The sequence below is a fragment of the Motacilla alba genome, chromosome 2 (genome assembly GCF_015832195.1).
Source record: "Motacilla alba alba isolate MOTALB_02 chromosome 2, Motacilla_alba_V1.0_pri, whole genome shotgun sequence".
NCBI classification, from domain to species: Eukaryota; Metazoa; Chordata; class Aves; order Passeriformes; family Motacillidae; genus Motacilla; species Motacilla alba.
Window position 1 is genome coordinate 64,977,420 of NC_052017.1, and position 12,858 is coordinate 64,990,277.

The 12,858-nt window shown below is 44.2% G+C and overlaps 1 protein-coding gene across 2 annotated transcripts in view; it reads left to right on the forward strand.

The window, feature by feature from the left end:
* Window positions 1-6,590, forward strand: part of NEDD9 (neural precursor cell expressed, developmentally down-regulated 9) — a 103,744-nt gene extending 97,154 nt beyond the window's left edge. For both annotated transcript variants that reach the window (XM_038127062.1, XM_038127061.1), the window contains 5 exons: window positions 5-106; window positions 961-1,062; window positions 1,470-2,693; window positions 3,037-3,126; window positions 3,971-6,590. In XM_038127062.1, the coding sequence (XP_037982990.1) occupies window positions 5-106; window positions 961-1,062; window positions 1,470-2,693; window positions 3,037-3,126; window positions 3,971-4,462 (2,010 nt within the window). In that variant the 3' untranslated portion in view covers window positions 4,463-6,590. The remainder of the gene's footprint in view (window positions 1-4; window positions 107-960; window positions 1,063-1,469; window positions 2,694-3,036; window positions 3,127-3,970) is intronic.
* The last annotated feature ends 6,268 nt before the right edge of the window (window positions 6,591-12,858 follow it).

Genomic DNA, 12,858 nt, shown 5'->3' on the forward strand with positions numbered 1-12,858 from the left:
ACAGGTAATAATACCAGTCAGGTCAGGACAAGGTTATGTTTATGAATTCCCTTCTAAACACCAGAAGGATGCCTACGATATCCCCCCCGTTCGCCCTCTCCAAGGGGTAGGTACCAATAAAAGTGCCAACAAGGCTGACAGAGTACAAAAGGTGATGAATTTCTACCAGACTTTTATAAGCAAGGCAAGTTCTCTCATTTCAGAGAGAAAATATGTTTTAATTAGATGCTGTGGCTTATTCACAGATCACAGACGTATTTCAAAGTTTTATTTGATGTTGACTAAGATTTGGCAGCAGACCAAACGCAAAAGTCCCATTTATTCTCTCTGTTTTGATCAAAGAGTATATCTAAACAGAATAAACTTGCTGCCTGGGAACATTTCTTTTTTCCCTGTACTTTGTTGATGCATAGTTGACAGTAATTCACTCAGTAAGGGTAAAATTATCGCCTAGATGAACAGCTGCTATGCAGGGAGTTGTTTTCACCACCTATTGACTGCACCATGTCACTGAGCTTGAGCTATATCTTTGTTCTGGGGAGCACCCTTAGCAGTCAGTCCCCAGGACCACAGGCTTGTAGAGTGGATGCTGGCAGGACCAGGAACTCAACCACCCTGAATGTAAGGGTGTGATCAGTTCTGGTCATGCGTTCCCCCCAAGAGGTATTTGTAATAGACTGACCCTGATTTACCTCTCAAGAGGGAAGTCAGCCTTGACTTCATCTCTCCAGCCTGCTGTCCACACTATTGCCCAGAGCAGACCTAGCAAAGTGCATTTCCTCTTAACTGTCCAAAATTCTAGGCAAATCCAAGATGTTCTCCCATATGAAAAAAAAAACTGAAGAGCTCTGGTCTTGTTCAAACTTTCTGAGAGGAAACACAGAAATTATGAAAATTCATCTAATAGCAGAGTTTTCCCTGAGATGACTTGTTTCTGTAATCAATTTATTCTTTCTTCAGATATATGACATTCCCCCCACATCGGTTAAGGGGCCTGCACTTCCAGTTCCCATGGGAGAAGCAAAAGCCTTAGGAGTGTATGACATACCACCTGCCAAAGGGGTAAGCATTACTCTGTTTCCACAAGATCCTGCATTTTCGTGTCTAGCCAAAGACATGTTCTAACAAGGATTCATGTATGATCCTGAAGGAGGAGATTTAGTACTTCAAAAACTTCCTTAGGTTTTTAAATTGTTAAAACTGGTGAAGTGAAGCACTGCATCAAAATTAAGGTTATGAACTATAAATTGATAATTAGACCTACATTATCTTTGTGGCAGCATGCTGCCTATGGGAATTTGCATTGAGATGAGTGATAAAAGTGAGATACTAAAACTGACTCTCAGTCAAACCTAAGATAAGTATCTGACTCTTTGAAAGTCAGTAGCAGATCTTCCATCCCAAATGGAAGATGGTAAATATTTCGCTATTCTAGTCAAAGGTTTCATGTTTTGTTTTCTGTGGTTCAGGTCTATGCTGCACCTCCATCTGCATGCCAAGATGACACAGCGCTGAGGGAAAACTTGCAGGATTTTTCATCTCCAGTGGGCCACAGTGTAAGACCAGAAGGAGTATATGATATTCCTCCTCCCATCACCAAAACAACTGGAAAAGAACTTAATAGATTTTCTCCTGAGAGCCTATTATTGCCAGGTGGAATGGCACAGACACAGAGTGTTTATGACATCCCTACGAACCATCAAAACCATTTTCTTGGACAGCAAATTGCACCTGAAAAAGATGTTTATGATACCCCAAGGGGAATTGCATTTCCAGGACAACAGACAGGACTCAGTGAAAATCCCATTGCAGAAGGAAGAGAAGGTGTCTATGATGTGCCACCACCAATCCTCCAAGACAATAAAGGCTTACAGGATGTGACTGATGGGATGAATAGGTTGTCTTTCTCCAGCACTGGAAGCACGAGGAGTAACATGTCCACATCGTCAACGACATCAAAAGACTCTTCTCATTCAGCATCAACTGCACAGGACAAAAGACTAATCCTTGATCCAGACACTGCTATAGAGAGGCTTTATCGCCTCCAGCAGATGGTGGAGGCAGCTGTCAATCACCTCACAGCCTTCATTACACCAGACTGGCGGTCCTATGGGTATATGGAGAAACACATCAATGAAATTCACGCTGCTGTGGATAAGGTAGAGCAGTCGCTGTTGGAGTACCTCCACTTTGCCAAAGGATCGGCAGCCAATGCTTCCTGCCTGTCTGAGTTCAGCCTCCTCAACAAAATGAGGAGGGAGGTGCAAAGGCTGGAGGATTCTCACCAGATCCTTACCCAAACCAGTCATGACTTGAACAGCTACAGCTGGTCTTTGAATGTCCTGGCTGTCAACAGACTGCAGAACAAGTGCGATGACCTGGATCGATTCGTTATGGTAGCAAGGACGGTCCCGGATGATGCCAAGCAGCTGACCACCACCATCAGTGTCAACGCAGAGCTGCTCTTCAAACAGGCACTGGGCAGCTCCCATGTCAAAAACATGCCAGAGAATATAATGAACGCTCCTGACTGTGTGTATGACAGTCCTCAGATGCAGCGTCATGGAGAAAAAGCACAGAACCACTGCAGCTCCCTTGCCCCACTCCTGAGTAAAGGCCAGCACCCTTACAATGCCACCAGTGAAGGCTCAGAAAAGAGCTGGATGGATGACTACGATTATGTTCACCTGCAGGTAGGTAAACCCAACACCTTGTTCTGCACAAGGCCCTGTAGGAATAGTCTGGTCTGTGGTTTTTGTAGAATCTTCTTGTGGGAAAGCAGCAATTGATTGCCACACTAAAGCATATTTGAGAGTAATTTCACTAGGGTGATTACTTCCTGTCAGATAGGACTGTTGGATTTCTAATAGTGATAGCCTTTTGGTCTGCCACACTAACCTTTCATTTTCTGTACTCTTGGTGGAGCACTACCAGTGAAAAAGCCAATACAAAGCATCCTCTCTCTTGACCTTTGAGCTGCCATTTAGCTCAGAAGCAGTTTTGATTTAACACAGTCTCTTGTGTTATGCAAAACAGGGGAAAGAAGAGTTTGAAAGGCAACAGAAGGAGCTTCTGGAGAAAGAAAATATCATCAAGCAGAGCAAAATTGAGCTAGAGCACCATCAGGTAGGTTCTCCCAGGTGAATAATTGCCCTGAAATGCAACATTCCTCACACATGGGGAACGCTGGTCAAATAGAGCAGGAGGAGCCCTCCCTTTAGTAGTGTCCAAAGGATACAGATAATGAAAAAGCAGAGTTTAAAAACTCTAAAAGTTCACCACAGAAGAGAAGCAAGCTTCTGTGATGTCTCACAGCAGGTGAGTCACAAAGCCAGCTTGAGAGCTTGGCTTTCCTGACCTGCCATCCAGGGCCTTAATCACTGGACCATACTGGATACATGTGCCACCTTCACATCTGCTCAGTGAACATCAATACCATCAGCTTAAATATTGTGCTGAACATCACATTTAGTGCTAAAAAATGTAGGTTCACAAGATCAAGATCACTTTTCCCTCATATTAATTCTTCAGTATGTTGTTGCCATATTGTATGGCAGAAAATTGTACAAGCACTGAGGAGGTGAGATTTAAAGGGTTTTCATCTCAAAATCCTACAGAGATGACAGCTTTTAAAAGATTGTGTAGGAGTCATTGCCACTTGGATCCATCTCTCTCACTTGTGATTTCAGAATATTTCAAATGAGCAACAGCCTGTAAATCCAGGAGTTTGTGTTGTTGGGTTTTTTTAATGCAAATTAAGTATTTAAGATGTTTCTCTCTTCTGAACTCTGCATGTTTGGGTTTATGGTAATCAAAGCAGTTGATCCTGGAAAACATACTGTTACTTTTTACTTAGCATAAGGTCAGTGTAGGATACCCAGGGATGTCCTGAGGCACAGAGTGAAATTGTAACACATAACAGCATCTTATGAGAATGCTTGCTGATGGGAGCTTTTGGTTTTCTTTTCAGATCAATCAGTTTCAACGTCTGGAGCAAGAGATCACAAAGCCAGTGGAGAACGACATCTCCAAATGGAAGCCTCCACAGGCCCTCCAGACCTCCCATGACAGCCGCCTGCTTTTGTTCTACTCCGACCAGTGCGAGACTCACTTCAACTCCCTCCTGAACGCCATCGATGCCTTCTTCAGTTGTGTCAACTCCTCTCAGCCCCCCCGGATCTTTGTGGCACACAGCAAATTCATCATTCTGAGCGCTCACAAACTCGTGTTCATTGGGGACACGCTCGCGAGGCAAATGACAACTCAGGACATGTGCAACAGAGTGATGAACTCCAGCAACCAGCTGTGTGAACTGCTCAAGAGCGTTGTTCTGGCCACCAAGGCAGCTGCCTTGAGTTACCCCAATACAGCATCCCTGCAGAAGATGGTGGACCGAGTAACAGAGCTCTCTCATCACGCACAGTTGTTCAAACTCTCACTGGTCCAAATGGCGTCCTTATGAAACCCAGCAGAATCCAATCCGAGAGCAGCAAAGCAGAAGAACAGACAAACTGGAGCTATTTTTGTGTAAATATTACCTTTTTCTAGATATTTTTTACTAAATATTTTAAATACATTCTTATGCATTAGAGAGTCTAATCAAATCAGGGATCTGGGAATATTGTCTGGTTCTGTATTATGTTTCTTATACACATTTAGATTTGTATACACAGCGTATATGTATATGTTGCTACCTTCCCTAAAACATCAATTAAGCACCTTAAAAATTACGTGTCAGGTAAACAGTGCATATCTTTTGTATATACAGCCTGTTTCCTCAGCATATTTGTTAACTGGATGCTGCATTCTTTTTGTTTCATTCCATCTTGATGCTGGTGCATGGACTTGGTTGTGAAACCTACTTGTAGCAATCCATGAAGCAAGTGTAATGGTTCTCATAGAACTCCATTCCCTTCTTAGAAATTACTTTCTATGGGTTAATTCTGTGAAGTTTAACTCTTCTTGGTGTTACTTTGTTGTGTAAAACATTTGGTCATTCTGACCAACATACATGCACAGCTGCAATAAGCAACATATCAAGCAAGGTGTACAGCATTTGGGAGAAAAGCATTTTTAGGCCGTGTAAGAAACAGGACCTTCAAAGGAGGAAGGCAGAATTGTATATATTTAATATCTTTTGGCATTCAGATTTTGCTGTTTCTAATAACTGTGCAACATGGAATTTCAAAACCGTGGATGCATTCCCAGCAATGTAATTTCATACATGTTTACTTTGTATGTCCATTGCATTTGCAGTTTAATTTAACAGTCAGGTTTGAAAGCCTTATTGTTTATGGACTCAAGAGTTATCCTGAGGGTATCTCAGGACCCATTGGGCTCATCTTTGAGGCTGTGGATGAGAAAAGTTTCAAAATACCAATCCCTTTCAGAAGGATTAACATACAAATTATATTTTGTATGGAAAAAAAGAGTTTAATTTGAAACAACAGATATTTAAACATCTCTATAGCATATACACAATTTAATGAAGAAGTAGCACTTAATTTTCTAGGACATATTATTGGGAATTAATTGCATCTGTTGCAAATCTGATTTCCATTCAACTACTGGGCTTTTTTTCCAGAATTCTGTTGTGTAGGTGCTGGTCTTTTCTGCACTACACTGTTGCCAAAAATGATGTCCTGTTTTAATGGGACTGTTCCATCAGTAAATACACACAGTCCCACCTAGTATTTTTCAATGTAGACCCTGAAAAATTGTTATCAGAGTGTTAGGCTCCTTTAGAAATGTCATGTATGTGGGTCACTCCAAAACTTGTATAAGCTTATTTGTCATCGTTCCCTTCTGTGAACCCCCTAAAAATAAGTCACAGAATCACCATTTTCCTGTGGTCCCCAGCCTAAAAGCTGTGCTTCAAAGTGAGCAATAGCTCCAGAAAATTCCAGGTGATTCTGGCATTTTTAAAGCAGAAACACTACTGTCCTTATTAATTCAGGGTGATCCCACGTTAATGTGTTCAGAGCGTTTGCCAGATCGCTGGTAACAGCAGGGTTGTGAGATCAGTAGCACCTGGGAAACAGGTGCTTCTCACTTCTGCCTGACTCCTGACTTTCCCATTTTGTAGCCAAACATGTGCCTTACTGAAATGGGATTTGTTGTCTTAGGTGACAGAACCATTTCAGCTGTATATGAAACCCTGCAGCCTTAATGTATTGTCTTAGAGCGAAGACCACTGTTCACTACCATAACATTCCAGAGTGCTTAACATTCCTGGAAGGTCAGTGGAAGCCGGCACAACCCAACTGGCTTAGGATGGGCTCCAAGGCTTGGCCTGGTGTAACATCCTGAAAGAGCAGTTGTGATTTTGTAACCTATAACCAGATGCCAAAAAGCAATCTGTGTGAACCTGTTTTGTACTATTGTTGTTTGGGATTCTTATGGATTTCCTTGTCCATTTTATTCACTGTATATTCTTAGAAAGTGAAAACGTGTTTCTAAGTGTAGTGGTTATGTTGATAGTTTGTGCTTTCCAAAGGAGAACTTTTATTGCAACCCTGTATTACAGTTTGTTATCTTGTAGAGAGTAATTTTGGAATGATTAAAATTACTAGCTTTTTTATATTAAAAAAGCAGCTTCATCTTGTTTTTTCTTGTTTTCAGAGTCTTCTAAGTATATTAAAAGGAAATATTGCTGCTTGCTGATACTATCAAAGCCATTCTAAAATGAGGAACTAATTTTCTGTCTTTTCACTAGTCAGTGCTTATAGTGTGAAATGAGAACTTGGTGGTTTAAGAGGAAAGGACAGACAGTTCTCTGCCTGTCCAGAAGCAGCAGGTGAAGCATTTATACAACTCAGCCACACAAGCTATCAAGTCCAAAATACATCTATGAGAGCCTACAGTACATTGAGCCCCAATCCTGCCCCATTCCTTGTGTGTATTCCTGCTGCATAAGCTGCATCCTGAACCACCTCAGCCTGGCACTGACAGTGATCCTTCTCCTGAGTGGGGCAGTTCCTCTCAACACGATCCCACAGGAAGGTGGGGTTGCAGGACACAGCTGTGCCTTCCACCCATTCTGGCCTGCTCCCCCTCTCCAGCACTTACTGGTGAGGCCATTATCCATGCAGGAACTGGAAAAGCAACTTTGCAGTACAGGCACCTGAAGTACAGGCACCCCTCTCCCCACAGCCAGTGGTAAGAGCACCCCTCTTCTACTACATGCCAGGTTGAGCATTATGTGGGTGTGACTTCCATCTGAAACAACCCCATGGCTTTAAGGATCACAAAGTTTTCCCTAAAGTTACTTCACATTTCACTGCTGCCAAGGCACTCACTGCTCAACGTGTCAAACACCCAGGGGTGTAAGGAGGAGAGAGAAGGCCCAGGGCTGGCGCGCCCTTGCACCAGATTTTGGCTGCTAATGAAAGACGTCTCTGCCAGGAGGCGTAAGAGCAATGAAGACCTTGAGAGCAAAGTGCTTGGTTTGGCTCACCATGTCCGTGCAAGGGAACAGATGGGGATGCAGGGTTGCTCTGTGGAGTACTCTTCTACAGAGTGCTCCATTTTGCTCCCCTGCTAAATGTAAAAAGGTCAACTAACAACAAAGAAGGGACTGGACAAACAAAATAGCTCAGAACAGAAACCAGAGCCTCTTTGTTCCCCTCCCTAGAGCCACAATGTCTCCATGCAGTTGTCAAGAAACTGCTGGTGTTTGGCAACCAAGATGATGGCCAGTGTAAAATGAGTGCCTCATGGCCAGTGTGGAAAAAAGTCTGCCTCATGCTAGTGGCAAATGCAGAACACACGTGGCTCTTTATTGCATACATTAAGTAATTACTTTTTCATGTTTATTAGAAAAATGCTTACTTCTCTTCCAGGATGATGAGAGAGGGAGAAAAAAACAGGCAAAAGCCATCCTTGAAATGGGCAAGTTTTAGAGATGTTACCAATTAATAATAATATGACACAGGACATAATTCATACTGCACAACCCCCTGCTGCTACCTCTGCCATTTCTTGCAAGCCACAGGGTTGTGCAGCTCCTGCCTTTTCCACAGCGATGCACTGCTGCAGCCTTGGCAGAGCCACTGCCTGCTGCTCCAGCACAGGCAGTACGGGTGAAGGACACCCACTTCCCACACCATCACCTGATGCCAGAGTACACCCCAGCATCTTCATATCCCCCAGAACTTCTAGGCCCTCTCTGAGCTTTTGGCACTCGCTGACACGAACATCTGGGCTGCATCCCTCCCACACCTGTCACCAGCTCTTCAGAGTGTTGTCACACCAGTGACACCTTCCCTCTGCCTACAAGCCAAGCATCTGTAGCTTTTCAGATCCAAATTCAGCTTTTCCTTATGGAGCTTCCACTTTCAGGCTGCGTGCTCTACCTTAACATGCCTCAATCTCCACCTAAAGGCTTTAGAGGCTCATGGGATTTTCTCCAAAGGTAATTTTTAACCTTCCCTTGCCATTTCTCCCCTCACAATGTCCACAGCTTTAGTCAACATTTAGACAGAAACATTTCCAGGGCAAAGCCAGGATCATGCCAGTCCCAGAAGACAACACAAAGCATTTCTCCCTACTCTAAAATATGCCTGTTCATTTCATCTTAGCCTGTCACACTGGCAGTTTCAAAAGCTGCATGTGCACCTTTCTTAACTCAGCTGAGCCCTTTTACTGCTAGAAGGTTTCCTATCTCAGAGGTGGACTAGACTTCCATCTAGATGATGTAAATTTGGGGTCTTTTATAAAATAATTTATTTTTGTTACTTGCTCCCAAATTCCACCTATGACAGCAGCTTTCTCTGTCTAAGGGCCTGGATGTAGCTGTGTGGCTTTTCAACGCCACAGCAAAGCTACAGTTTTATCTTGTGCTGCAAAGTCCTTCCCAGAAATTCTTCTGACTTGAAGAAGGCATTGAAGCCAAGGCTTGAGAGTACCTGCAGAAAGTGAACAGCAGCAGGAAAAATATCTAATCCAGCCCTATTATAAACCAGTTGACTTCACAGAGAGCAGGAATGATTGACTTCCTGGGAGGTTACATGAGGGGTAGCACAGACTCTCAGTAACTTGTACTACTTCATTTTCCCTCTGATGTACTGCCCAGAGACAATTTTACTTTGATTAAATTAGAGCAAAATTTGGAGTGGAGTTCACATCATGAGCAAGGCCTGACCATGCTGGACATATTGCCAGCTGTTGGATTTATTTCGGAAACCCGAGTAGATCATTCTCTATTCAAAATCCAAATATTTAGCCTTCAGTGCCAGTGACTTATGCAGGGTATGAAATAGCCAGTCAGCAGCTTGAGCTTGGAAGAAACACCTCCTCAGGGCATTGATTTGAGCTCCTGGGAAGCTGCTGGGTTCAGATCAGGGTGATCTTCATCCCCTCACTTTCCAGGTCAGTGGCTAGGACCACTTAGGGGTGGCTTCCCAGAGCAAAGGACCAACAAGGATAGCTTCGGGTCAAAATTTTAGGGTACAGTCTGGGCATGCACACTGCCAGCTGCTGTAGAGGCCTCCTCTTCAGCTCTCAAAGCAGCAGAAAATCAGTAGCTGCCCATTCTGTGGGCAAAAGCTATTTGTGCCTCCTGATAAACCCTTGTCTCTGCAGAAACAGCCTTTGCTCTCAGATGTTGTGGACTGCTGAACAGGAGAAGCTGGAATGCTCAGAGGGAGAGGCAGTGCTGAGCAGAAGATCACTTTCCCATCTCTCCTGGGGTTTCATTTGCAATAGTAACCTCCTTACAGCAGTTTGTGCTTCAGTTCTGTCTTTTCAGCAGACAGCATCAGGCTTGGCTCAACCCATAACTGAGCTGCAGTTTGCTTTCTTCTTTCTGCACCTCTCTGGGTTTAACTTCTGACCCTAGCCCCCATGAGCAAAGTCCACCAAGTCAATGCTCCTCACAGGAATTCACCTTGTTGCTATTGGCCTCTCCATCTCCATGAGTCCTCCCAGTCCCTGCTGAGGGCGAAGCCCAGTGCCTGGGAAACCAGTGCCTAAGGAGCGGGGCTGCAGCTGCAATGGGCTCAGCATCCACACCACCGCCCTGACAGGGCTTCTTTTTTCTCCGCTGAACACCAAGGGAAAGGATATCTTCTGTACAATTCCGTGCCCTGGGCTGACTGTGGTAAGACCAGGAGCATGGAACAGGAAGTCTCAGGTCTCCAGGAGATCCATGGAGCTCAGCTCATCTGCTCCGTGCTGCCTTTGTGGCAGGAACGGCAGCAGCTGCCGCCCGCAGCGGGCTCCCAGAGGGCTACGCATTCCATAAGGCCAGACAAAAATCACAGTTCCCTGCTTCCGTGCAGGCTCGTGCCCACAGAGTATCGGCTCCTGTCAGCCAAGGGAGGAATGTAAAAATCCTGCTGCTGAGTGGGGGGAGTTGTCCTCTGGAATCACGAGGACTTTTTTTTCTCCTTCCACGTAATTTCCCTTAATTACAGCAAGAGTGATCAGGGCCCTTTCCTTGATGTAAAGCTGCAGGAAACCAAATTCAAGAGGCCCTTCACAGCTTCCTACTTAGCCAGCTTTATCTTGCTCAACACTGCAGCAAGGGCTGCCCAAACCATTGCCAACCAGGAAAGCACAATAACAATGTCCCAGAAGTATCTGCTATTTATATGAAGCACACTTAACCGTGGTTAAATGAAGGTTACAGTCAAGGACAAGCAGAAAAATCTGGAGGAGAGCAGAGAATAAGAAAAGACAAAGAAAAAAGCCTTCTCTGGCTTTAAATTTTCTTACAGAAAGGAATCCAAGAAAATCTTACAACTTTTTGTGCAGTTAGAGGACTCCGGAGCATTTTCCTGCACAGTGATTCAAGTTCTCCTCTATTCCCAGTCAAGCACAAAGAGAAAAAGCTCCAAGGGTGAGTGGCCATGAACATGAAAAAGAAAAAATAGACTTTTGCTGTTTTTTCACCCTATGCTTTGTTTTTATGAAGGATGTTAGGACCAGCCCACCCAAAAGCCTTTTAGCTCAGGAGGTGACTCGAGCTGGAAACAGGTACCTGTAATTAGCTTGCATTCCACAAGGGAAGAAGTTAATTTACCTGGCTTTTCTTCATGAGGCATTTCAAAGAGAAATTAATTTTTGATGAATGAGCATGTGCATTCTGCAGTGCTTGACCTGCAGTTAGTTTTCAGGCCTCGCTGCTCTAGACACAGCTTTCACTTGTCCATTTACAGATGTACTAAAGAAATAAGCACAACAGCCCTGTTGGAAACCTGTATCACTTTCATGGGAATTGCAACGACCGAATGGACATTGCCAGAGCAGGGCTGCACTGCACAGGACACTTCACCCTGAAACAGCAGCAGGTGGAGCTGCCTTTGCTCCTGAGAAGGTGGAAATCCACAGGTCCCTCAAATACAGGCATTACACAGAACCACTGGTTCCATCCAAGAAACAGAGCTGCCGAAGACACCAAGATACACAAATAAGAAAGCTTCTTCCTCATTCCCTCCTTTTCTCTCCATGGGTGGTGATGTTCAGAAATGCCTCAATTTGGATGAGCCTGTATCTGCTCTCAGTTTGAGACACCTCAGATGCAATTCATCCTGCCTATCTAAAGACATTTGTTTGTGAGAAATACCATCAGAGTACCCTTTAAGCTGATCAGAGTCCAATCTATGTAATTAAATCTACTTTAGGATAAGTCCTCAACAGGCTCCAATGATTGATTGCATCTTCTTAGGTCTTCAAGGCAGCCAAGATAAGCAGCTCAGGTGCAAATGACCACATCATACACTCCTAAATTTTGAGGATGATGAACACTACCTGGAGACCTGCCTCCTGAAACTTGGTGTGGCCACAGACACAGCTCAAGTCACAACCTGAGCACTAAAACACTGTAGAAACTCATGGACTCCCCCTGGCCCACCAAGCCTAAATCTAGTGTTGGCACATGAAAGCACTTGTCTTGAGGGTCCAGCAAGTCAGGGCACTCCTGGAGCCTGAGCCAGCAAATGTCACAACCCGCATCCAAACTGAGTACCCCCAGTCCTGCCACCTCCTCCTGCCCTCAGACAGCCTTCAGGCTTTGCAATCAGCCCTGGCTCTACAGGCTTATCAACTAAAACATGCTCTGTGCCACATGGGAGAAAAATTGGACATGCAAGTAACTCACAGCTCTGTGCCTCCACTCTCCCAGCAGTTTTCTTGCCAGCTCTGTGCTCGTAGCAGTGCAAAATCCAGGTGGTTACAGAGCTCCTTCCTCAGGAACTCTCAGCCTGAAGGATTCCTGGGTAAGGTTGCTCTTCCTTGTACCAGAGCAGAGAAACACAGGAGAAGAGGAAAATGAGGCAGATTTCCTTAAGGTCACAGAGGTGGTTGATAGGTGAGGTTTAGCTCCCCTCCATAAGTAATCTGCATGTATCTCTGCCCTGCTGAAAAGCGTAACCTGCAGTTTCAGACACTCATTTCCAGAGAGAATATGCACCAGATGCCAGGTTAAATGGCTTTGGCACAGGAAGGGCTGAATGACCTAGAGAGGGTAAAGGAGAGTCAAACGATAGAACAACTCTTAGTTTTAAAATGTTGGCTTCAAAATTATTTTCTGACAAAGTGAATTTTCTTTCTTCTTCTAGTTAGAAATGTTTTGTGAAAGTCTTTTTTTGTTTACTCTGAATGCTTCTCCACTACCAGCACATATGCCTCATCCCATTTTTGTCTGTTTTTCTCCTCGTATGGGAATGAGGATGACACAACTGCAGACAATAAGTACCTTACATGGTGAGTATGTAGATCCAGCTGAAAGAGATTTCACATTTTTATTTCCCTCTTGAGAAAAAAAAGAACCTTCTAAAGATCTTATTCTTGATGCTGTATCAGCCAGGCACTGCCAATGCAGTGACCTGCAGTGGCAGCTGGCAGCACAGGAATAAA